Here is a 27,665-nt window from a genome sequence, read left to right as displayed (position 1 = left end):
CACCTGCAACACAAGCCACGCATGGTTCCGCATGCTCTCAGAAAAGCTGCCGTGCCCTGTGAAGGTCTCGGGTGAAGAAGCTGCCTTTATAGCTGAAGGCCGTGACGTCACGGTTCCACTGGACCATCCAGCGTTGACTTCGCCGATGCAATAGATAACTTGATAATCTTGCAGAAACTTGGCAGTTCGCGATGCGTTGGGTGGAGCAAGATGCGGTGGGACATGCTTCGGAATGGTTAGACACCCCGCACTTGAGACCATACGAAGAAAAAGCACCTGCAACACAAGCCACGCATGGTTCCGCATGCTCTCAGAAAAGCTGCCGTGCCCTGTGAAGGTCTCGGGTGAAGCAGCTGCCTTTATAGCTGAAGGCCGTGACGTCACGGTTCCACTGGACCATCCAGCGTTGACTTCGCCGATGCAATCGATAACTTGATAATCTTGCAGAAACTTGGCAGCTTGCGATGCGTTGGGCGGTGCAAGATGCGGCGGGACATGCTTCGCAATGGTTAGACACCCCGCACTTGAGACCATACGAAGAAAAAGCACCTGCAACACAAGCCACGCATGGTTCCGCATGCTCTCAGAAAAGCTGCCGTGCCCTGTGAAGGTCTCGGGTGAAGCAGCTGCCTTTATAGCTGAAGGCCGTGACGTCACGGTTCCACTGCACCATCCAGCGTTGACTTCGCCGATGCAATCGATAACCTTGCAGAAACTTGGCAGTTTGCGATGCGTTGGGCGGTGCAAGATGCGGCGGGACATGCTTCGGAATGGTTAGACACCCCGCACTTGAGACCATACGAAGAAAAAGCACCTGCAACACAAGCCACGCATGGTTCGGCATGCTCTCAGAAAAGCTGCCGTGCCCTGTGAAGGTCTCGGGTGAAGAAGCTGCCTTTATAGCTGAAGGCCGTGACGTCACGGTTCCACTGGACCATCCAGCGTTGACTTCGCCGATGCAATAGATAACTTGATAATCTTGCAGAAACTTGGCAGTTCGCGATGCGTTGGGTGGTGCAAGATGCGGTGGGACATGCTTCGGAATGGTTAGACACCCCGCACTTACGAAGAAAAAGCACCTGCAACACAAGCCATGCATGGTTAGGCATGCTCTCAGAAAAGCTGCCGTGCCTTCAGTTGATATAAACGTATAAACGTGCCCTCAGTTGACAGTTGATATAAACGTAAAAACATGAAAGAGTATATTAAGTTGAGTAGTAGGCAGGAAGAACTTTTCAAAATAGAGGAATAGGTAGGTTAAGAATTAAGCTTAGCTGGTGGCATAATGTGTTTTCTGCCTTCTTTGATGATATGAGAGTTTCGTATTTAAGTTACCGCTTTTAAAGGTTCTAAGTTGCGACGTGCCAAATTAATTGCAGACAGGTGTAGGCAGTTAAACTTGTGTATGAGGTATGATTCCGTATATTTCCTTTCGCGAGGTGAACGGAAATTTGTTTGCTGTATATAGAGCTTTGCTTTGTCAAATATACGACCGTGTTCATAAAAGTTGTTGGCTACTGCTTTAGGTAAATTGTGTTTTGTGTCCGTGCGGTGACCGTTTAGTCTTGTGCGAATTTATTGTCCAGTCTCACCTATGTATTGTTTGCTACAAATGGCACATTCTATACAGTAGACTACGTTGCTTGATGTCCAGATGAATGTCGTAGTTACCTTGTGTGCGTAATTCGACGCTGTACTTTTTCCTGTATTTGTAGATTGAATATGTTTGCATGTAGAGCACCTGGGACGTCCACAGGGACCGGTTCCCAACTTCGTCTTTGTTCTTAGTTTTGCATGCACAAGAATATCTTTAAGGTTAGTGTTGCGTCGTAGGCTACTCTGGGTGGGTCAGGAAAAATCTTATTAAGTTCCTGGTTGCTGGTGAGAATTGGGTAGTATTTACTGAGGATGTTATTCACGCTTGGGAGTGCGTTCGAGAATTTAGTAGTAAGAAGAGGCGTTGTTGTTCGTGTGGTCCTCGGCTGGGGCTTGAGGATCTCGGCTCGATCAAGTTTGGTTGCAGCGGTGTAGGCTTTTTGAAGGTCACTGTTTGGGTGGTTCCTGTTTGATAGGGTTTCTTTAAGGTGATGGAGTCTATCTATGCAGTCTTAGTTTTCAACGCAAATACGACGTAGTCGTGTGGCTTGGCCTTTAAAGATGCCTTGTTTGCAATGCCTGGGATGGTGGCTCGTATATTCTAGGTACTGTTGTTGGTCCAAAGGTTTCCTGTACAGCGTTGCGTTTAGCGCCCCATTGTCAATGTATATTGTTGTGTCCAGAAAGTTTATGCGCTCACTTGAGGATTCTGATGTGAATTTTATTGTTGGATGCAAAGAGTTTAGAAATGCTACATATCTACTAGGCTGTCATGACCATGTCCCTATATTATGAATATGTCGTCTATGTATCGTAGGTATATGTGGGGCTTGTCAGTACAGCGTGATAGCAAATCTATAAATCTATTTCTATAATCCCCATAAATATGTTCTCGCAGGTTCGTGCAAAAAGCGTACCCATGCTTGCACCATGTATCTGTAGTTAGTAACTCTCCTCAAATTCCAAGTAGTTATGTGTTAGAACTGATTCAAGGAGAGACAAGTAGACTTCAGTAGAGTGTTCAGCATTGTCTTTAGACAGCTTTTGTTTTATCGAAAATCAACCATCAGGGATGGGAATGTAGGTGTATAGGGTCGTGACGTCTAGTGTTGCGAGAATTGTGTTGTGAGATAGTGCGCCTTTAGCGCTGATGTCCGCTATGACGGAATGACGGAAGTGCTTTTGGCAAGTCACCAAGGAAGTGGTTAAGGAATGTGGAGGTGCTCCCTGTCGGGATGTTATTTGATACTATCGGGCGACCTGGGATAATACCGGTGTCTAGTTAAGTGGATGCAATTTGATGAATTTTTGGAAGGAGGTAGAAACGCCTGGCATTTTTGTTGCTTCTTTTAAGAAATTGGTATTCTGACGGTGTTATGAATTCATGAGCCAAAAGTGATTTCAGCCTGTTGGTAATTGTCACTGTGTAGGACAATGTCGGATCGTTATCTAGCTTACGGTAATGTTCTGGGTTGTTTAGTTGTCTGTAAGCCTCGTGCTTGTATTTTTCTACTGGCTAAATAACTATACTTCCACCCTTATCTGCTTCCATAATAACCATGTAATCCCGGCAACTAAGATTTGAAACCATATGACTCTCTGACGCAGTTATATTTTTATGTCGCTTAGATGTCTTGGCTTGGCTTATAATTTCTTTACTGACAGTTTTAAGGTATATGTCAACTTCTATGGCTTGTTGTGGTTCGGGAGTCCAAGTGGATTGGACTGTAAGTGGTGTCGTCCCGGTGTCTCGTGTATCTGCGAAAAAGTGTCTGATCCGCATTCGTCGGGAAAATTCTGAGGTCCCTGTGAAGCTCGAATTCATTTATTGGGCTTTTCGTAGGCCAAAAGTTTAGGCCCTTGCTGAGTACGTCTATTTCTTTTTTACTTAATGTTCTTTAAATGTCTACAACATTCGAGTGGTTTAATTTTGTTGAAGCTTCCGTCACGTCTGGTACTTCTAAACTCGAGGTCCCTCTTGTCGGCGTGTGGTGACTGTTTGCCTGGAAAGTTGTTTTTTAATTAAAGTTAGCATTTTTCCCTTTGTTGTTGAACCAATTTTCTAGACTGTTTTGAAACACCCCCACCAACACATTCCGAAGTTCCAGACGTCAGTATACTTTTTGGCACCGCAGCCACACAGGGTATCGACATGTCTGTATAGCGCCGTAACGACACCTACGTTGAGCTACTGGGGCTAACGTACCTTGAAAGACCATGCCGCTGCCTTCGAGATACGCCATACATTGCATCCCAGACTCCTTGTCACCATCTTAACTACTTCAAAATTACTCGACGCATTGCTGCTATGATACTCAAGTCAAGCTCTCAACTCATGGTTTTTTTGGGGTCTTTTGTGTTAATCGCGCTCTGACCGCCTGACCGGCTCTTCTAATGCCAGAAAAACATGCCGCCAACGACACCTCTGAATGTTCCCGAACCTCTCGCTTTCCCAACGCGCTCCCACGCCTCGCTTCCTTTTTTTCTTGTTCTTTCTCCCCCTTCTTTTTCCTCGTGGTTCCCCCCCCCCCCGTTTTTTCTCTCTTCTTTCCTTTTCTCCCCGCCTTCCCACTCTCCCGCTCTTGTCCCCTCGTCTTGGGAACGACGCTCGCAGACGTCAGGCGACAGCGCTCATTACCTCTGAAGTCTCTCCCTTTATAACGAACCGCCACCGACGACAAATGCACGTGACCTCACTGCACCAACCCTTCAAAACTAACACGCCGAGGATGAAGAGGCCGCCTTTGACGAAGATAGGTCGTCCTGCGGAAACGACGGTCAGCCTTTCTGAGGCATCTTATCCCTGTTTACAAACTTTAAACCATAGTGTGCTATTCCATCTGTCCTCCCCTCTCTTGATTTTGGACTTCCATGTGCATCGTATAGGCAATCGAGGGCGTCATCGATACGAAGTAGTGAGTAGACGTCCTTCTTCATGATGCGGTTGAGGCGGCGGTAGTCAACGCAGAATCTCCATGAGCCGTCCTTATTTCTGACCAGCACGACAGGGGACGCCCAGGGACTTGAAGGTGGCTCTATGATGTCTTTCACTAGCATCTTGTCTACTTCCGTTTCGATGACGTGACGCTTCGAAGCTGAAACTCGGTAGTCTCCGATGGATGGGTGGTTTATCGCCTGTATGTGTACGATGTCTGACAAGTGACGTCTGGACTAAGGGTCGGTTGCTCAGGTCGAATATATCCTTGTAGGAAAGTAATAGACTGCACGCTGTTCAGTTTCCACAGGAGTGAGATTCGGGGCGATCATTTTCTTAATGTCATCAGTACATTTCGCAGAGCGGAAAGGGTCACAGGAAGTGTCGGCGGCAAAAGTCTCAATGCAACTAACTTCTAAAGCACTGATTGTAGCCAGGGTGATATGCTTAGGCAGAATTCGCTTAGCCAGCCCGAACTTCACCACAGGGAGGTACGTGCGATTGTCTGTGAGCCTCAGTATTGTATGCAGGACAGTAACACTGTGAGTGAGAACGATGGGATTTATGGGAGCGGAGATGTAATCACTATCGAGAACTGGCGCAGAAGGCGACATATCGATGTATGTCAAGACCTGTGGTGGAACGTGAACAAAAACAGTCGGTCTTAGCCGAATTTCATGGGGTGTTGGAGGAACGTCCGGTAGAGGCAGGTCTAGACGCACAGTACTTGAGGAAGAATCGATGAGCGCTGAATGGGCGAAGAGGAAGTCTAGGCCTAGGATGAGGTCATTGAGGCATTGGTCGAGCACAGTGAAAAGGACGACAGTATGGCGGCTGAAAATGCTCACACGTGCAGTGCACATTCCGACCACGGTCACCGTGCTACCGTCGGCGATTCGTACGAACCGAGTAACGGCAATCGTAACAATTTTCTTTAAATGGCGGCGTAGGCGGCTGGTCATATAGCCGATATTCTAATTGACATTAAGAGAAAGAAATGGAGCTGGGCAGGTCATGTAATGCGTAGGTTGGATAAACGGCGGACTATTAGGGTTAAAGAATGGGTGCCAAGAGAAGGGAAGCGCAGTCTAGTACGGCAGAAGACAACGTGGGGCGATGAAATTAAGAAATTCGCAGGCGATAGCTGGAATCGGTTGGCGCAGGAAAGGGCTAATTGGAAATCGCAGGGTAAGGCCTTCGTCCTGCAGTGGACATAAAATTGGCTGAATATTATAATACGAAGTAGAGATAGTAGTTTGATCGACCGTATAAACTTGGATACATTTCCTTACTAACTGAATGAACAAGCATATGGTGTCAGCGCGCACGAGCGAAGGTGAACACATCACACTCGATGAGCGCGGGCGCTCGGTCTCCAAACGCTGGTGAGAGCAACGCGGCAGCAGCAGCGAGCGAAGTGACCTTCGTGCGGTGTATCGCTTCAACGCAAGAACGACGAGCGTAGAGCTCGCGCAAAGGTATGAGCCGTCTTCAGATCATTTTCAAGACACAGCGCGCGCGGCCGTACAAAGTGCACACTTGCTGGCGGAGTCGAAGCCCTCCCGCGCTGCCTGCTCGCTTGGCGCGCGAGATTGAGCCGCGATCATTAGTTCCGCTTGCATTCAGTCGCGAAATGCGCATTTGCTTCCGGAGCACAACGCCGCACCCCCCGCACCCCCGCGGCCGCGACAGAAAACGGTGCGCTTGCTTTCTTCGTTCGCGCGCGCCAGACTGAGCCGCGACCGCTGGCTTCAGTCGCGCGCTTTCACGCACGCGATGGGCGGTGACGGTGTTGTCTCGCCCTTGTACTCTATACGGAACCTCAAGGTGACGGCAAAATATGCGCTTGGATCGAGTGTCCATATAATTGCTATCGCATTAAAAAATTTTGCGATTGACTCCGAATACGTGTCCCCATCTCTAGCAATGAAATATTTCAAATATCTTTTTTCTTAAAAAAACTATGCCGCCAGCTTGTCCCACAATTGGCCGAAATATCCTCAAGAGAATATAATATGTTTACAACTCGTACACGTGACGGCGACGAAGAAAGAACAGCAGGGTTGTTTTTACTCATAACGAACGTCCCTAAAAAGTGAAACATAGCACGTTGCATACCGTCCGCCCTCATCAAAAAGCAGCCCCGTCAAACAAGCTCCTGAGCAGTTAGCGGCGGAAGTAAGCCGCCTGCGACCACGTGGCGCGATAGATCCGCCCACTAAGCGTGGGCGCTGCTTTTTGAAGCGGGTGGACGGTTAGCCACGTAGCACTTTTTTCATTTATTTCGCGGGCTTTCCTGCTCAGCCGGAAAAAATAAAAAAATACCTGGCTAAGAACATGCCCGTTTCAAGTTTCTTCCAATATTCTACACATTGTTGATTTACAGCACGTCAGTCAGTGTAGAAACAGTAGCCAATTGTAATTTTTCAATAATGTGAGTGGTACCAACAAAGAAACTACTAGCGGCTGCTCCACGGTGAGGCGACCGCGTGGAATGTGCCGTCGTTCTTCAAAACGTCGTGCACGATAGCCGGTACGGCCTGCACACGTAGCGCGCACTTGTGCGCTGTTTTAGGGACGACTGCAGATATTTGTTTCGTCACGCGAAAAGAAATTTGGCGGCAAAATATAACCATTTTACAGGCACCGCAAGTGTTTTTCTACATATACGCCATCCTTCCTCAATCACTATTGGCTGAAATCTGCTCTTACGAATACCGTAGAAATTTAGGAATAGCGGGCATACTTATTAACAAAAGTATTGTGATCAACATGTCAAAAAATGAAAATTCCGGCACAGTTAACTGATGGGGTCGGCCGCTTTACTACATCTAAGGCAAAGAGCAGCAACTCTATAGGAGTAAGAAGTCATTGTAGATCTGCTCTAGTTATTAGGTCCGTAACCAATGAAAAATATTCGTATAAGAGTTCCGGCTTAGATATTAGTGAAATAAAACGGACCCTCGCCAATGGAAAAGACGTGCACAGGAAAATAAAGCTTGACGTCCCGGGTCCCGTACGACCCGCGACGTCGAATGTTATTTTCCTGCGCACGTCTTTTCCATTGGCGAGGGTCCGTTTTATTTCACTATGCTCATTCCTCGCCAGACGGGTTTCCGTCGAACTCTGGATTTGACTTAGCATGTCGTATAACAAGGATGGCGTCATCCTATCATTAAAAGAACTTGTGCAAGCTCGAGACGCAAGAAATACCGTAGTTATTACAGCAACGTTTCTGGTTTCTTCAATGGCTGTGATATATTGACCATGTTTTCGCCAATTACAAGATGTTTCCGTATGGTGAAAAACTGTAACCGTTACTGCCTAGTGTATCACATGTGATACGCGACGATTCCCGCTCATAAGATCGCAGGCGTGCATTATCCTTATTCTTTTATCTTTGAAAACTGAGATTCGGTTAGGCTTTTCTAGCCTAAACAACAAGATAAAAACAGATGCAGCTCCCGATTCCCGCAGATACTTAGTCTGAAAATGGTGGCGATGCTCTCGCAGAACCTCCAGTGCATGGGGTCCCCAGCTGCCGGATCACCTGGCCCCGCGTCTGGAGCTCGTCGCCCATGCGCCGAACAACCGGGTGCGTACCACGTCGTTTCAACAAAAACCACTTCATGAACAAAAATGTTCCCACGAGCCAGAGAGTGCCTCATAGGAAAATAGGAAACAAAGAAAGGTTCCCCGATGATCGTCGCGCCTCACCTCGAGCCGTCCTCTGCCCTCTCCGTTGACGCCCCCATGCGAACGAGCACACTAGCTTTCCAATCTGCGTTTTTGAATTCAGGTGCCTTTTACCGCTGATTCATGATTTTGAGGCTCTGTATCCTACGAAGTGCATTTTTGCTTCGATGCAATTTTTTTAGCTCAACGGAATGGTAAAATGTCGCGCATATAGCAAAAATCTGCTCTTGAAGTTGGTAGAGGCGCACCTCACCGGCAAAAAAAAAGTTAAACTACAAATGTGGAAAAATTCACAAAATTTTTCTAATCAACTTGTTATCGTAATGCTTTAGGGTATATGATGCAGTTTACCAATTGTATTACAAGGGTTCTCGCGGCGCATCCACTTAAAGCGCATGTTGAAAAAAGCGGCAGTTTTGAGATAATCGCCGTATAATTTCAGGCAAAATGAATATTTTCTTTAAAGCTTGAAACGTAAAAAAGTACCGAAATGCTAAAGCATTTTGTCCTAATTTCTGGGAACGCTTATCTAGAAGCTGGTGTCATACACATTTTTTGTTCCTAGCGATTATGACTGGTAAACCCACCGGCTACAATCCATAAATTTCAACAGCTGCTTTAAGACGTTAGAAAGTTAATTAGCAGAATATTGGTGACTAGTTGATTAGATATTTTTATTTCCTGTGAAAACTATGTCCGCCTTTAAATAGTGATCCAGCTCAAGAAGTCGAATTGCCTTGCATGCCACAGGCGATTTATGAAATTCTGTTAAGCCTAAAAAAATAACCTTGTATGTAAATTGTAGAAGAAACACCACACGCAGCATGTTAGCGCAGAGTATATCCTTAAAGTTTCGGCTGATGGAACAGCGTTTTCCTGTGCACTTTATTCAATCTACCGCCTTTGAGAATAACCGAGCTGAAGGAATGGAATCCGTTTCGTGACTAATCCGCCCTGGCGGATTAGTCACGAAACGTGTTGCAAGGGTCGCGGGCGCGCGACCCGACTTCAAGAAAATCTCCCGAAAAAAAAAAAAGAAAAGCGCTCGGAGGCCTGTTAAGCACTCGTGCCGTGTACCGCGTTGAAACTCGTGGCTCGACGCCGGGCCGAAAAACGTGCGCGTAGCGTAAGACTGGCCGAGCGCCGAGGGCTTCGTCGGCATTGCACCATGAGCCACGTAGTTGCCGCCTTATATTGACGGCTAGAAAATTTAACGAAAAACTCCTGCGTTGCAGTGGGACGGCTCTTAAAAACATCACAGTGCTGACGAAGTCTTCTTACAGCGTCGGCTGTCACTTGCTGATGGTGGCAGCGCGTGCTTCACTTGTCGTACTCGTTTAAGGCGCGGTAACACTGGGTCTACACGATACGGACAATACGCTGACGCAAACGAATGGCCAACTACTCAGCACATGTTTGCCGCTGAGACCATTTGTTCATACCAGGTCGACAATGAAGCAACTGACGAGCGCGAGTTGTACGGCGACGGGCTTTCTTGTCGACGGCACCAATAAAATCAGCGTGCTGACCATCGTTCGACCGAACTCCGCGCGATCGGCTGTCGAACCGACAACTTCATAGCCTGAGAGCCTTCGCTTCTATATTTAATTAATTGTGCTTGAGATGAATCAAAACATACCTACGAAGTTGAAATGCACAAGGTTCAACCCTGTCAAGTCGTGCACATCAAGTTTGAGCCAATTTTTATACTGTTCAGCGAAGGTTACAGGCTTGGCACCGTCGAGGTCGTGCAGCCGCTACCGGTGGACCTGACCTGAAAAGTAAGCAGTTATGTCGAAGAAAACTGCGTTTTCAGTTCTGTTCTGGCCTGAGCAATTCGAAATCAACTACTCTTCGCACAGCGCGTACACAATAAGCGGCGACACAGCGTTGTGCTAACATCTGTACGTCTGTACAGCTCTACATCGCACGTAAACACGAGATTGTAATGGCCTCTGAAGGCCACCTACAGCGGCTTTTGCGGGCCGGTTTTCCGAGCGTCCTCCTGGCACAGCTAGCGGAAGACATCTTGACGGAAATGCACCTAAGGAAGAAACCATGCAAAACCCAGATCAATACTTGGAAAATGGCTGTCATTGCCTATGTGCACGGAGTGTGCCGTAGATTAAAGAAGGCCGTGGAAAGGGCGGCTGTTTCGGTTGTTTTTTGAGCCCCAGGCAAGCTGAATGTCAGAAGGGTCAACCGAGCGACCCCCTCCCCCACAAAAAAAGGAGGTTGCGACAAGAAGCATCAGGCGCCCTCCACCAGGTGCATCACTGGAGTCGTTTATGAAATGCACCCTTGAAGTGCGCGCGCTCCTACGTAGGACAAACGGGACACTGCCACAATGATCGACTCTGGGAGCACGCTCTTATGATCGACCTGTCGGTTGTGAGAGACGTTTAGGCGTGCATTCCCATGACAAGATGATTTGCCTCGTCCCAGAAGAGGCTGTTACAGTAAGCCCGGACCTCTACCTGTCAAGTGTGAGAAGCGTTCAAGCGGGCGTGACCATGTTAACATAAATGCCTTCTCCAAAACGGCGCCACCCCTTTATTCCCCGAGCTGACACAAAGGGATGGACGAAGAAACGACAAACCGAAGTGCGCGAGGCTATCAACAACAGGGTTTGACGAATGCACTAATGCTTCCACAGGCTCCCCGGGCAGACGTCGACAACCACAAGACTGGAAGGGGTAATTAAGGCCGTTTTAGCCTCTGTATGGTTGACCTGTCAAATTTGAGGGGCGTTGAAGCGGACAGGCCGCCATTGGAACCTGAACCTGACAACGTTTAACGCTAGAACGTTATCTAGTGAGGCGAGTCTAGCAGTGCTATTGGAGGAATTAAAGGGCAGTAAATGGGATATAATAGGGCTTGGTGAAGTTAGGAGGACAAAAGAAGCATATACAGTGCTAAAAAGCGGGCACGTCCTGTGCTAACAAGGCTTAGCGGAGAGACGAGAACTAGGAGTCGGATTCCTGATTGATAAGAATATAGCTGGTAACATACGGGAATTCTATAGCATTAACGAGAGAGTGGCACGTCTTCTTGTGAAAATTAATAACAGGTAAAAAATTGAAGGTCGTACAGGTTTACGCCCCTACATCTAGTCATGATGGCCAGGAAGTCGAAAGCTTCTATGAAGACGTGGAATTTGCGATGGGCAAAGTCAAAACAAAAGACACTATACTAATGGGCAACTTCAATGCCGAGGTAGGCAAGAAGCAGGCTGGAGACAAGTCAGTGGGGGAATATGGCATAGGCACTAGGAATAGCAGGGGAGAGTTATTAGTAGACTTTGCAGAACAGAATAATATGCTGATAATGAATACTTTGTTCCGCAAGCGGGATAGCCGAAAGTGGACATGGAGGAGCCCGATTGGCGAGACTAGAAATGAAATAAACTTTATACTCTGTGCTAACCCTGGCATTATACAAGATGTGGACGTGCTCTGCAAGGCTCGCTGCAGTGATTATAGGATGGTAAGAACTCGAATTAGCCTAGACCTGAGGAGGGAACGGAAGAAACTGGTACATAAGAAGCCGATCAATGAGTTTGCAATAAGAGGGAAAATAGAGGAATTCTGGATCAAGCTACAGAACAGGTACTCGGCTCTAACTCAGGAAGAGGACCTTAGTGTTGAAGCAATGAACGACAATCTTATGGGCATCATTAAGGAGTGTGCAATAGAAGTCGGTGGCAACTCCGCTAGACAGGATACCAGTAAGCTATCGCAAAAGACGAAAGATCTGATCAAGAAACGCCAATGTATGAAAGCCTCTAACCCTATAGCTAGAATAGAACTGGCAGAACTTTCCAAGTTAATCAATAAGCGTAAGACAGCTGACATAAGGAAGTATTATATGGATAGAATTGAACATGCTCTCAGGAACGGAGGAAGCCTAAAAGCAGTGAAGAAGAAACTAGTAATTGACAAGAATCAGATCTTATGTATGCGTTAAGAGACAAATCCGGCAATATCATTACTAATATGGATGAGATAGTTCAAGTGGCTGAGGAGTCCTATAGAGATTTATACAGTACCACTGGCATCCACGACGATGATGGAAGAGAGAATAGTCGAGAGGAATTTGAAATCCCACAAGTATTCCCGGAAGAAGTAAAGAAAGCCTTGGAAGCTATGCAAAGGGGGAAAGCAGCTGGGGAGGATCAGGTAACCGCAGATTTGTTGAAGGATGGTGGGCAGATCTTTTTAGAAAAACTGGCCACCCTGTATACGCAATGCCTCATGACCTCGAGCGTACCAGAATCTTGGAAGAACGCTAACATAATCCTAATCCAGAAGAAAGGGACGCCCCGGATTTGAAAAATTATAGATCGATCAGCTTACTGTCCGTTGCCTACAACATATTTACTAAGGTAATCGCAATTAGAATCAGGAACACCTTAGCCTTCTGCCAAGCAAAGGACCAGGCGGTATTCCGAAAAGGCTACTCAACAATGGACCATATTCACACTATCAATCAGGTGATAGAGAAATGTGCGTAATATAACCAACCTTTATATATAGCTTTCATTGATTACGAGAAAGCGTTTGATTCTGTCGAAACCTCAGCAGTCCTCGAGGCATTGCGGAATCAGGATGTAGACGAGCCGTTGTAAAAATATTGAAAGATATCTATAGCTCCTCCACAGCCATCGTAGTCCTCTATAAAGAAAGCAACAAAATCCCAATAAAGAAAGGCGTCAGGCAGGGAGACACAATCTCTCCAATGCTATTCACAGCGTGTTTACAGGAGGTATTCAGAGACCTGGATTGGGAAGAATTAGGGATAACATTTAATGGAGAATACCTTAGTAACTTGCGATTTGCCGATGATATTGCCTTGCTTAGTAACTCAGGGGACCAATTGCAATGGCTGCTCACTGACCCCGAGAAGCAAAGCAGAAAAGTGGGGCTAAAGATTAATCTCCAGAAAAGTAAGGTAATGTTTAACAGTCTTGGAAGAGACAAACAGTTTACGATAGGCAGCGAGGCAGTGGAAGTGGTAAGGGAATACATATACTTAGAACAGGTAGTGACCGCGGATCCGGATCATGAGACTGAAATAATCAGAAAAATAAGAATGGGCTGGGGTGCGTTTGCCAGGCATTCTCAGATCATGAACTGCAGGTTGCCATTATCCCCCAAGAGAAAAGTATATAACAGCTGTGTCTTACCAGTACTCACGTACGGGGCAGAAACCTGGAGGCTTACGCAAAGGGTTCTACTTAAGTTGAGGCCGTCGCAACGAGCTATGGAAAGAAGAATGATAGGTGCAACGTTAAGGGATATGAAAAGAGTAGATTTGGTGAGGCAACAAACTCGAGGATTTGACATCTTAGTTGAAATCAAGAAAAAGAAATGGGGCATGGGCAGGACAAGTAACGCGGAGGGAAGATAACCGATGGTCATTAAGGGTTACGGAATGGATTCCAAGTGACGGGAAGCGTAGCAGGGGCGGCAGAAAGTTAGGTGGGCGGATGAGATTAAGAAGTTTGCAGGGACGACATGGCCACAATTAGTACATGACCGGGATATTTGGAGAAGTATGGGAGAGGCCTTTGCCATGCAGTGGGCGTAACCAGACTGATGATGATGATGAAGCGGGCGTCCTCATGTCGACATAATTGCCCTCTTCTCCGAAACCCTTCGAAATGCGCGTCACTCCTTTTCCCCCCAGCCGACACATGGGGGAAGAGAAGGCAAACCGAAGGACAAGAGCTCAAAGAAAGAAGCTGACGAAAGCACTAATACTTCCACAGGCTCCCGAAGAAGACGTCGACGTCCACAAGACCGCCAGGGGTTATTTAAGGCCGTGCTGGCCCCCGTGTTAATCAGAATCGCTCGAGACTCCGATGAGGGTCATCACCATGTACCAATGATGTGAACACAATATTTTCTGCTTTCTTCATCATCACTATGCCCGGCTTCGTCGTCGTTTCATGATTCTTGCGGTGAAGACCCACCTTACCCGGTCGAGATCGTATCAGCGACAACAACATAAAACAAAAATACAGCAGCATCTTTTTCTGCATTGCGGGTCGTGTAAATACATCCCCTACTTTAGAAAGGCCACCGTCATCCGAAAGCACGCTGACCAGCGCACATGTGATCTTGTCGAGGCAATTGCCAATATCCAACGTAGTCCTCAGTTCGCCCCCATCTAGTTATTAGGAAAGGAAATCGCTTATCTGCAAATTTAACACAGCTCCGCCCACCTGAAACCTCAGGTCATTCTTCTCATACTTTCACGCCATTTAAGTTTTCACTCTTGCTTCTCTACCTATATATTCCGCGCTCGTGCAACAAACATACGTGTTGGAAGTCGGCGCCTGTATCGTGTGCCCCTTTTCTGTGTCCCGTTATTTGCGGTGTTTGCTAAAATTTCTGAACGTCACCGTTCCCGTAGGCTGCCGGTCGCATTCGCTACGTAGATGGGTGGGTGCATACGTGTTGTTTTGCTGACACATTTCTTAATTCGAGTTTACCGCTGGGTCAAACGGGGACCACTGTAACTATGATCTTCAGGTACAGCGAGAATCAGTAATAATTTAACAGCGTGTATCTTATGCATCTGGATCACAATTGCAGTTTTTTAAGTGGCTGAGCCACCCAGGTTGTTTAGTCGCGGCTCATAATACGCGCAAATGTGTATGTTTTGCGACGTTTTGACATTATTTCGTATTAGTGATGCCTCTCTTCCCCAATATTTCACGCTAAGGACGATATGTGGCTGTAGATGTCGATGTACGCAAGTGCACCGACTTGGTAATTCCGGCGTGGAAAACTGCGCAATGTCTAAAGAATATGTAAGAAGCCCTTCTACTCTGTCAGGAATGACCAGCGAAGCGGTGTATGTGGGCCCTTTAATGGCAAACTGCGCCTCCGCCGCGGGTCGGCCCAGTATTGTGCGATCTTGGGGATCGGCTCACGCATGGAGAGATTTTGACGCCGGCGTCACCTTCACAACGGGTCGGCCCGGCATTGCACTATTTTTCGGGACCTTTTTCTACTCGTGGGCACGACAGGGGCGAAAGTAGCCCTTAAGAGCTTCTCTGTAAAAGCGAAGTGCAAGTCCAGAGATCAACAAACACCAAAGCAGCCGCCACGGCACTCAGCGTGCCTTCTTCGGCCACACTGTTAGCACTGCAGCACCCTCACGCCTGCTCACCTATAGTAGTCGGTGAGCGCTAAAAGGCTTCCAGGAACGACATGCTGCCCCGGAGAAGTCATTAATAATTATTTGCGATCCGTGAAACGCACAACCGATGCGCATTCAGCATGGAGGCAGAGGCACAAATCAAGCGGCGAAATTCCCGGCACCCTTCTAATACGTTGCCAGCGGCGCGTACACAGAAGAATGAAAAAAAGGCCATTTCCAAGATTCAATTAGCTTTAGAAAACGTCCTATATGAATCATTGCAGAGGAAAGACTACAGGGCCTACGCTGGTTCAGAATATATCCTTAACCTTACGGCTAATGGACTAGCCTTTGTCGTATGCACGTTGATAAATCTGTTTCAGAGAAATAGAGCTCAAGGAATAGAAGTGCGCTACTTGCTAAAGGTGCAAAAGGATAGAAAGTTGGGCGAGTCGGTACGGTAACATGATCTTCGATTGTAGCGCGAAGTGACACGGACGCACTAGTCCGGTCTGCTTCTAGTCTCTTATCCGTATGACTGCCATTGGCTGTTTTCGAACAGACGCTAGCACCAAGGTCCCCTTCAGTTACGGCCCTAACAGGAGGGCGATGCTTTTGCAAAATGGCTGCGCACACGATTGTTTACGTTGTCATGGCGACAGTAACAGCAGCCGCCTCCTCCCCCTAGCGCTTTCTTTTATTACGCCGACCCGCTTTCTCCCCCCCCCCCGTGCCACGCACGCCGCTTACTTTTGTTTTTGCCTGTACGCGGTGCGTTCTGTTCTAACGCCTTAAGGAGCTCGTGTCGCGGAAAAGCCGGTGTCGTCGGCGGCTTTGGCCGTGAGCGAAAAATGGCGGAAGGCAATCTATAAATAAAAACAACTTGCAAGATGGGCTGGGTGGGAGTCGAACCAGGGTCTCTGGGGTGTGAGACGGAGACACTACCACTCAGCCATTAGTTCGATGCTTCAAAGCGAGACAAAGCGCCTCTAGTGAATGCGGTGTTGCCTTAGAAACGTGCCGTAGAAAGTTATACTGCGGTGTATATCGGTAATTATGAGCACTTAAATTACAGAAGTCGCAGTTAAACGCGTAGCGAAATACTTTTCCGCTACATTTCTTCTGCGCTTGGCGCGCACGCAGAGCCATCTTGCGGCAAACACAGAAGACCCTCTCCTCGCAATGTACGGCGCTGCCCCGACAGCTGGCGCGCCACTCGCCCGCTTCTAGAGGACAATCCCATCGAGGCGTCAGCACCATGATCACGTCCGCTTTCATATCGCGTCGCGGCCCGGCTGTCCGTGCCGATCGCGACGTTTCGCTCGCGTAGATCGTTTCTCCCTCCGAGACACCGAATTCATTTATTTCTTCCGCTTGCACACGCGCACGTTTCGTCTTTGTGTGACTGAAGAGCATGCCGAGCGGATGAGTGGGCGTTGCGAAGGGGATGCGATAACGCTATCGTGTTCCACTCTTGAAGGCGAAGCTTAAGCGTCCTCCAATTTTTTTCGTTACCGCGCGTGCGCGCTGCAGTGCACCACGAGATAGCTCGCAAACAATAGATAGTTTTAGAATAGGGGCCCCAAAGAAATAGCGTCGAAGCCACTGCGCATGCGCGAGACGCGAACCGCGTTTGGGTTTTGCGTTGGGAACGCTATTTCACCGATTTAGCGGGAGCCCAAATAACGGCCCCAAAAGCTTTGTATTAGCAAACATGGCGGCACCCATCGAAGCGACGGCTCTAACCTAGCACCAAACTGGGTCCGATTCGTGGTAACACGTGAAGTGCGCAACCTAGGAGAAGTGACTGCGGTTATCGCTTTCTCTCAACTAGCGTGTGTTATGATGATTGATTCATTAGACGCCGATGATTCCGAATTCGATTGTGGATCTTATGACTCGTAGGCGTAACACGGCTAAGCTTGACTGGTGAGGCCACGTAAAGTTGGTTTGCTTAAAACTGAGCGCCACTAATTGTTTGCTGTTTATAGAATAACCTATAAAATGTAATTGAACGTTAATACACGCAAGTCAAGATTACTATTCCTATCATAAAATGGTATATTTTATTTAATTATTTCTCATAGCTTTTCTTTGACGCCGTAGTGGCGCTGTCAGCGCAAGACGCTATCCGCAAACGCTGTTCTAAACTCTTCACGCCTGCGTGCCCAAACGCTAACACCCGCAAAGCTCTTTGGGACCCCTATTCTAAAACTCTCTAATGTCAATGCGCACTACGCCGCAAGCTGGCGCGTGGTGCGCCCTGGGCTATGCGTTGGTACGTACGCAGTCTTGTCCATACTTATACCAGCATGTGCTGGGTCAAAAAAAAAATTCTACTTCCAACACAACAGAACTTTGGTTTCCTTTTTATTGACTTCGTTTCCAAAAACAAAGATATTTCTTAAAACGTGGTGTGATACACGCTCAAAAAATGAACAAAAGTGAAAGGTGCATGACAAATACACGAGTACTAAACACAAAAATTCACAGGCAGTGAAATAACAAAAAACGCTAGAAAACAGGAAAGCCGTTTCATGTACACACACATGTAAAAAAAACAAGATTTTTATATAACGCCCTCAAGACCAAAATGTAGACGAGCTTCTGATATATGCACTAAGGTATTGCACAATACTGGACGACGTGTATGTCATAGTCATAACAACTAAAGGAAGGGAAAACTCACTGGTAATGGCAGAAACAATGACACGCAAAATACCTGAAAAATAGAATAAAATGCGAAGATTGACTGACAGCCATATCAAAAACACAAACAAGACCTTACATATAAACCTACACGAAAGTATACGGAATTCGTGCCACGTTCATTACTACTGAACAAAATGAAAAATGACATCGCAGAACAAAAATAACATTGTACTAAAAACTGAAATACACATCACATTATTCTGCACTTGGCCACAACTTGTGTAACGGTCGCAAGGGGGAACAGAAGCTAGTTGGCTTTTGCAGCAGCACATAGAAAACATTCGCAGAAGGGCCTATTCCTCAATCTAAGACCAGGTAAAATAAGCCAACAACACGACTTTTCTTTCAGCTCGAATGCAATCCGTCGCAGTAAAATTAGGTCACTTTAGGCACTAAGCAGTACCTACTGGGCACTCCTTTGTATAGTAAACACGAACTGCAAAAAATTTCCATTTAGGACACTTGCAATGCCCATGCTTTGCAGAAGAATCAAAAACCTTATCATACCTACACATGAAGGTTGTTCGCGCGGTTTTCGCATCCGCGATTACTGAGATAATACACAAACACGAACAGTAATTTTTCAGCTATTAGTACGTTTGTAAAACGTGACATACAGGAAAAGCACTGAGGGTGGAATGAAAATCTAAGTTACTGAAGTTGAAGAATGAGACTTGGCACAGAAAAACACAAGTCGTACACCAGGTGACAATGAGGAGGAACATCTATTTGTCAGCTTTCTCCACCGGTAAGAGGCAAGTGTAGCACAACTGAGGCGCAACGACGTCCGGAGGCTCATTAAGCACACACATGGACAGGGCTGTGTTCGTGTACATGCGCCTTCTGACGTCCTTGGGTCTGCGCGCTCACCTGTTGTCGTGACGCACCCGGAACAACCTTGCAGGACTTGTTTTTGAGATTTTCGTGCACCACTGCACGATGCACGAGCGGTACGAATCGTGAAACGGGTGAAACATCGCGGAGCACAAGCACACAGCTATCGAGGACCACGAAACTGACGAAACTACCCGCGGCGGTTAACGCACAGCAGCGCACGCTTCCCGATAACAGCAGATAACGAAACACAAAACGTCATGCAGCGGGCTAAGCTGGCGGCGGGCCGCCGGGCGCGCGGGGAGACTGTCGAAGGCGAGAGAATTACGAGGGAGTGGTGAGGGAGGGCGAGGGGAGAGGAGGCGTAGGGAAGAGCTCCGCCATCGTCGCGCGCCCGCGCGACGATCTAGGAGGCCATGCAAGGGAAACAGATTTTTTGCTTCGCCCTCCTCATAGATGGCGCCAATTACCTCTGCCACCTAAAGTCCCTTGATAATTTGAAAGTACTGCCACTCTTGGAACTCTGCCGCCGCCGCGCGACCTCCTTGCGTCCTCCTCGCCACTTGGGCTTCCCCCCCACGGCAAACAGTTTTGCCCCCGTTTTTCTGCATGACGATTGGTCTCCCTGCCGTTGCCCTTGGAAACGCATGCATATTGCGTTTTCCTTGTGTTTTCTTTTTTGTTCGCGCCATTTTTCTCCTCAGCTCAGCTTGCTCGGCGCTGTAGGTCGGCGTAGCGAACCTTGTACACTGTGTTTCCTGCTCTTTGTGCTAGCGCTATGCCGTGCTGTTGCGCATATAACTGCAGCAAGAAGCCTGAAGATGGTTATGCCGTGTCTATGACACCACAAGGAAAGCGTGATGGCTTGAGCAGGAAGCAGTGGCTGCATAACATTGACCAAAAAAAACTTTTTTCCGAAAAAGAAAAGCGTTGTTTGTGAGCTGAGGCATCTTTCTTATTGCTCGTAGGAAAGCATCCCGTAATGCTGCATTTTTTTTTCTTTTTTTTCCGGCCTACTCACCAGCGTTTTTGTTGCCACAATTTGCACGTTGCATAATTTGTACGTTGCGTACGTTGGTTGTCCTAAATATGCTTAATAATCTGCAGCGGCACCATCACTTCTCACGTCGCCAACTCTTGTTATTCAGTCAGGAACGCAGCATTATAGATTCTGCTTTCCGCTGTGAATAATTATGTGCGAAGATACAGCCTCTCGATCGCACTTTTCGCGATTTTTAGGATCCGCTGCCTGTTTTACTGAAAATTAGTATAGCGGCTTATAGAGGAGCTATCATTTCTAGCTTACGTTGATCTGTGCGTCAGTCAGATACAATGAATCCAAGCCCTGCAAAAAATTTGTGGCAAGCATACCTGTGGTATTGCAGGTGATGAGCGCTATAGCTAGTCCACATTGCGTTTTTTAGGTTTTAAGGCAAAAGCATTTAGATCTCTCTAGGTGGCGTTGTGAACAGTAAATATCACGTGACCTAAGGAAGGCCAGAGGCGACCCAAAGCTTGTCCACCTGTGTATTAGTGATTGAATTAAGGTGGATTAGGGTGTATTAAGGAGGATTAGGGTGTATGAATAAGGATACAGGTGTATGAAAGATGATTAGGGTGGATGAAGGAAAATTAAGGCAGATTTGGGTAGATTGAGGTGAATTGAGATTGATGAAGGAGTATTAGGACCGATTAGGGTGGATTAGGCTACACGAACAAGGATAAGGGAGGATTAAGATGAGTGCAGGAGGATCAAGGTCGATTAGGGTAGATTAAGTTAAATGAGGGTTCCTAAAGGAGGATTAAGACCGATTAGGATTATTAGTGTTGATGGAGGTGGATTAGGGTGTATTCAGCAGGATTAAGGTACATGAATAAGGATTAAGGTGGATGAAGGAACATTAAAGTGAATTAGGCTTGATGAAGGAGCATTATGACCGATTAGGGTGTATGACGGAGGATTAAGGTGCATGAACAAGGATTAAGAAGGATTAGCGTGAATTAAGGTTGATGAAGGAGGGTTAAGGTACCAAAGCATAGAGCATTAAACATTAATCCATGCTAAACCTTCATCCACCTTAATCGGCCTTAATACTCCTTAATTACCTTAATCCATCTTAATTCACCATAATCCGCCTTCATCCTCTTTCATCGACCTTATTACACCGTAATTCTCCTTGATGAACCTTAATCCACCCTAAACCTGCTTAATTCACCTTAATGCACGATAATTCTCCTTAATGGAGCCTAATCCACATTCATCAACGTTAATCCACCGGATGCTCCTTAATCCACCCCAATACTCCTTTATTTACCATAATCCACGATCACTCTCCTTAATGCATCCTGATCCACCTTCATCGACTTTTTTCCACCCAATTCCTCCTTAATCCACCTTAGCCCTTCTTCATTCATTTTAATCCCCCTAATGCACCTTTATCCACCTTCATTAACTTAAATCCACCTTAATTCTTCGTAATCCAATCACTAATCAATCATAACTTTCTTAATCAGTAATCATCTCTCATGCACAGCTGCACATGCTCTGGTTCGCTTTCGGCCTTGCTTCGGTCATGTGATATTTTCTCTAGCTCACAACGGCGACCTTGAAACCGAGACGCCTTCGCTTACTAAGTCGCACACAAAGCGATGTGCCACAAGGAATACCAGATCAGAGGCACAAAGCAAAGCATTTCATCATGTGGATGAAAAACTGTCTCGAATATTGAACTCGCCTCAAAGCTCCTTTTACATCAGCATAGCCCGTTCATACGGCTTTAAGAGAATACCAACCTCCTCGTAAACGTTGCAGTCAGCATTATCAATGCTGTTATCAGTATTTCTCAAGATTTCCAACACCACTGGGGCGCGCAACTATCCCTAAATAACTAAAAATAGCACGCCTCCATAGAATGCTGCGACCCGTCCACGGGAGCCCAGGAGAAAGAGAGTGCCGTGCGCAGGCGGCGGGCGAGGAGAATCCAGGAGGAAAGCGCCGCGAGGAGGAGAGTGTCACTACTTTCAAATTATGAATAAAGTCCCTCAATAATTCCAAAGTAGAGAAAGGCTTTGATCCAGCCGACGACGCCAGCGATAGGGTGATCGGTGACATGTGACCTTGCTTTGCAGTCATGAAAGTTCCTGCACGCCGGGCGAAGTGCGCGCGTTTCGCCTGTTGTGCTACGCACATTGCTGCGATAATTTCGTTCTGGGACTGCCGCAATGCCTTGTTGCTGTGCGGTTTGGTGCCGAAACCGGACGAAGGATGGCAAGAAGTTAATTTGCATCCCGCGTGGCAACCAGAACCTAACCAAAAGAAAAGTATGGTTGCACAGGATTGGACGGAAGGACTTTGAAGCGTCGGTAACTGCACGACTATGCGAGGAAAGTTACGTAGAGCGATGCGAAGGTGCGAGAAAAAGTATACACGTGTGTGTGCCGAGCTGCGATAGTATTTCATTCGCGCGCATGAATATTGACGGTCGAAGTTTGTGGAGATTATTGACTTTAATGCATTATGAGCCCATTGACTTAGCAAGTGCAGTATGACCTGGCATGCAAGTAAATAGTGGGGCAGAAGCCGATTAACTCGCTGACAAATGTCCGCATTCCGTTACGTGCGATAAAAAGTCACAAATTTCGTCAGCAAATTCTACTTTTACACCTTCCTCTGTATGTACGCGCGTTGCTAACTGCGCTTTACAATATGACCAATAAGTCATTTCCAAATCTGCACATCCTAATCTTATTTTGTGCATTGAATATGTGAATAAATATATTCCGAAGTGCCTGTATTACTCTGCTTTTAAAAACAAACACTGCATAGCCACTGCTACAGGCCATCCAATAATAACGTGTAATACATTATATCAAAGTACATTACATACGCATGTGAGCTCGTTCCTTCCAAGTTTCCCTTACACTCGAAGATGTTTCACTAATCAGCGATGATATTCTACTGATGAAAAACACACAACTGCAAATTAACATACGAAAAACGCCAGAAGCGATACACGGATCGCCAGCAAAACACAGTACAGTAATAGCTAGGCCAATCCGCGTGCGTTTCGTATAAGGGCCCTCTAATTCTTACGCCCCGTAAGAATTAGAGGGCCCTTATACGAAACGGTGCACGGGGTCGAAAAGGCATAAACACAACAATGCGCGTCGTGATTCAAGTTTACGTGGTGACGTCGCACGGTTCACTAGCACAGTCAACCACGTTCACACACGCTCACACACTACGCTCGATGTTGGCTTGTCGCGAGATTAGATCGCGCTAGCAGCCCGGACACAGTTGAGTAGACTCGCTGACACGATCCCTACCGCCGCTTCAGAATGTCACGATAGTTGCGCTGGCTCATAGCACTGAGCCACAAAACATAACAGTCGTCGTGTAATTGCTACACGACAGACACACTCAGCGGCAAGAAGGCTGTTGGCGCACTCGTTTCCACACACACGCAGGATGTTGTTTAGTTGCCGTGAAGGTCGGACGTTTCAGCGACGTTATGTCGAAAGTTTTCCGGATCCAAGCGACTGTCAGCCTTTTTTACACGAATTATTCGTTCAATGTAACCGCTATGTGTGCGCAGCACACTTACAAGCAAAGGAATTCACAGAGCAAACGGGATTAAGCGCAAGCAATCACCAAGGCTCGCGCGGTGATTAAACGCAAACGAACGAAATGTAAACTTGCGGAATCGAGACGATCAAGCACTCATTCCGCTCCCTTGAGCGTTTTTCTTTCAGCGCTCATTTGAAATTAAAGGATCAGATTTAGAAGTTCGCCCCCTTATTTCGTTTTTCGCCGCAGTCAGGCAAAATCAGGTTTTATTTCCGCGAGTGTGCAGATATATTTTCACCTCACGAATGCCGCAGCGCCGCGGTTTAGCTTGGGCGCCGTCTGCTACAGGAACTTCCTAGGTGGCGCGCGCGGCAGATGTCGCTACCTTATTATAGAGGGACCTTAATTATCATGGGGTTTTACCGCCGCCGTAGCCGGGGGGTTTCCAAGGCCGCGCTGCGCCACGCTTTCGCGGCGCTGCCACCGTCGGCGCGCTGCTGCTCGCTTGCGCCGAGGATAAAGAGGGCGAGGGAAGCACGTCTCTTGGACTAAAGCGTCGTTTGATAACAGCGCTCGTGAAAAACTAGTGCCACAAACGCCTATACAAATTTAGAGAAGGAAAACTGTACCTTCCAGAGCGCAACAAAAATAAGAGTAGCGGTGGCGTTGCGAACTAAAGTGTGCGACCTAGAGATGGAGCTGGCAGTATTATCATCATCATTACATAGTCAGCAACATGGCCGCTACGGTAGCGGCTGGTGGGGTTCGCTGGGCTGCTCGCTCGCTGGTTTTCGGTGATTTACTACCGCTTTCGGAGCGGTGTTCGTGTGTACGATACTCTAATATGACTATCGATGCCTTAATTATATCGCCAGGTGACCGAGAGGCCTCAACTGGCAAAAAAAAACACGTCAGACAAGTAAGCTTACATTGTTTATTGTCAATCGTGAATGAAGCAGTACATGACCACAATTTCCGTACAGGTCAGGTGGAGCTAATGCTGTAAGTTACTGAGTTTACAACATACAGGAACACCGATAGTAATCTATTGAACGGAATTGAAAGCCGAATTCGAGCGAAGTTTTCTAATCGCGTTTGGCGTGCCGCTAAAGCAAGGACAACGATATTGTGCTCGCCTACACTAGTACTTTTGTTGCATACAGTGCTGTTTGACGTGTTCCATACTATATGTATGTTGTCTGCCTTCGACAATTTCCAGCTAGATTAAAATAAGAAACATAAGTAGTGCTCAGCGAACATGTACTGTCAGTAAGGCAAGCTCGAGTTGCAATGTCGCATTGTTTTCATGACACATTGGTGATAGGCGCGAAGTCTAGAGGGGAAAAACGTTATGCTAAATTTTAGATCGAATATTGTGTGTCCTTAATATTTCTACTGCACATTTAGTGTTCAGCTGCAGCAGTAAAGGCTTTGTCACAAGTGGAGTACTCGTAGGAAGGCGAGGAACGTTATGGAGACGACAGTGCTTACAAGGACCTCTACCAATATTGTGAGTAAAGAAGGACACTAAATGAACATATACGTATGCCCAATTAATGCTCACGGATCCTTGTAAAATGCAATTTAAGGTTTCATGTTGAAAAAATATCTCGGTTTGCGTGTTCAAACAATGCAAAAGAGGTTACAAGAAGATGAACACGTCACTTGAGTAACAGCCGTGAGCAAGGGAAGCCTGAACCTGTAGCCAACATTTCAAAAATCAAACATATTTGTGAGGGTGGTGACGAAAATAAGTTCCCACGCTGAGGCTTCCCTTGCTTGTCCACTGTTGATTGACTGAATGTTAAGCCAAACTTCAAGTATATTTAAAGAACTTTTTGTGAAGACACTGTCCTCAGGTATGTCATCTGCTGTTTGAAGAGAAAGAAAAATTTATTTTATTGGTTCGTCATGTTTGAGGCCAGTTGTGTGAAGTTGTCTGTTCTAGCCATTTCTTACGGTGCAGGGTTAGCCTAGTTACTGATTTTTGCAAATGAAAAATGCAATATGCAGATCTAGTTCTAACCCTATCACTTACCATCTTAACAATGCTTCCTTAGATTTCATCATGTACTATAGATATATTGGTGTACACATTACAAATAAATTAAATTGGACTAATATAGAGTATGTCATTAACAATGCAATTCAACTGCTTGGGTACTTACAGTGCAACTTTTCCAAAGTGCTGTCTACTTTAAAACTACACCTTTACAAGACGCTAATACGCTCAAAACTTGAATATGCATCTGCAATGTCGGATCGCAGTCGCGTTAGTCTTACTACTTAACTTGAACTAGTACAAAATAACTCTTCTCGTATCATTCTTTCTCATTATAACTGTACCGCGAGTATAACCTTAATGAAGCTAACCAGCACTTATTCCCCCAGCTAGTCGCTATGTTTCGCTATTTCATAAAATTTTCCGTCATACCGCACTTCACGACGACTTCATACCATGGCCTCAAGTACATGGCAAACTGCATCGATCGTCGCAGTAACGCAGGGATCGATTCTTGCTACACGAAGTCTTTCTTTCAATCTTTCATCCCCCGTACATCTCAGAAATAGAACCACCTTTTCTCAAGTATCGTAGCCATCACCGATAACAAACTTTTTTGCACTACATTAGCTAACAATGTATAATCAGGAGAATCATTGTATTACCAAACGTCACTGCTCTTGTTCGTTTGTTTTACTCTACTGCTTTGTAACCATTCCCCTCTTTATTGACATACGGCCCTGAGTGTACTTTAAGCAAAAATAGAATAATAAAGTGAACAGTGACTGCCAGAGTTTCAGTGAACATGAAGCATCAGTTCCTCAAAATTGCACTGAGCAGTTTTGAAGGCTTTAAAATTTCTTGCAGTTTCATGTAACAAATTAACGCTGTGAAGGAGCATTTGATACTTGTTGGTGATGTCCGCCAATCTGATTTTCAAATAGCAAATGACAGAATTTGTGCATTACCAAGCTTGCTACATCTCGAGAAAAGAAACAAGTTGGTACTCAACTTGTTACTTCTCCGATTGTCACGAAATGCCCTTAAAATCAAGCAAGCTTGTATGTCAAGTTTTAGCATTCCTGCTCAGTACGACACAAAACTGTAGACTTGCTTTCCTGATAGGGCTCACATCCCTCTATCTGGTAAACTTGCAAACATTTCATGGTGAGGCACGTAGTTCAAGAGGACCTGTTGTTATTATGGTGTCCGTTGAGCTTCTTATGGCTTGGCGTGGGCAGCTTGCAAACCAATAATCTCTCTTTTGTCTTTCCTGAAAAGAGAAATCATGAAGCCATGACAAACATGCACGCAAAGAATGGTGAAACAAAAGTTTGTCCAATGAATGAACAAATCACAGTTCTAGTTGAAGTGTTTAGAAATATATCTTGCGAGGATTCCGCCTCTGTGGTGATACATTCACTGGCGACTTGTACGTCCAGAGACAATAGAGTCCAAAGTGGTGATCAAATATGAGCAGCATCTTGGAGGCTGGAAGCAAAAGAAGAAAGCCTCAGTTACTATGGTGGAAGCGTGGGTGAGTTTGTGATTCATGTACGACTAAAAACAGTGCACAAAACGCTCCATGACAGAAAACACACACAACACTGTTTTCAGTCTGCATTTCTTTCAATGGTGCCCTTGTGCGGGCTGTGCTTTGCGAAGTCTTGATTATATTTTTGCCAGGCACTAGGTAATAAACACAGTAATTTTATTATGTATCAAATGATATTAATCCAACTGTATCACCGGAAGTACACTCGCACTAATTCGCTGCGAATTTATCGCAGTGTATCATTCATGCAGACACAGCCAAAACTATTTATTTTTTACACTGTACTCCGTGTTAGGAACTTTAGCAACGTGGAAAAATAACAAGAGCCTTGTTTGAATTGCCTTTGAAGAGCAATAACATTATTATGATTTTCCACATTGAAAAAAGACTGACTACAGCAATCTGTTTTACCCGCCTTGCACCCGAAGAAATTGAAAGTTGAAAATGCGAAGCACTGTTTTTTGACTCACCGGTGCACACACCCTGAAGCTGCAAGGTTAATCCGCTTCCTTAGGTAGTTTCTAGACAGACTGCTCGGTTTCAGCGACGAGTTCTCACGCTAGCTAGCACATTTTTTTGAAGCAACCCGTCATTACGCGGCTAGGCGCGGCAGACCACT

The 27,665-nt window shown here is 46.3% G+C and overlaps 1 protein-coding gene across 4 annotated transcripts in view; it reads left to right on the top strand.

Annotated features, from left to right (window-relative positions):
• LOC142566243 (uncharacterized) overlaps window positions 1–27,665 on the top strand; it is a 209,859-nt gene that overhangs the window by 145,864 nt on the left and 36,330 nt on the right. For all 4 annotated transcript variants that reach the window (XM_075677086.1, XM_075677082.1, XM_075677083.1 and 1 more), the window contains one exon: window positions 8,045–8,126. In XM_075677086.1, the coding sequence (XP_075533201.1) occupies window positions 8,045–8,126 (82 nt within the window). The remainder of the gene's footprint in view (window positions 1–8,044; window positions 8,127–27,665) is intronic.

The sequence above is a fragment of the Dermacentor variabilis genome, unplaced genomic scaffold (assembly GCF_050947875.1).
Source record: "Dermacentor variabilis isolate Ectoservices unplaced genomic scaffold, ASM5094787v1 scaffold_12, whole genome shotgun sequence".
NCBI classification, from domain to species: domain Eukaryota; kingdom Metazoa; phylum Arthropoda; class Arachnida; order Ixodida; family Ixodidae; genus Dermacentor; species Dermacentor variabilis.
Note: the sequence above shows the minus strand (reverse complement) of the source record. Positions and strands in the feature narration are given on the sequence as shown.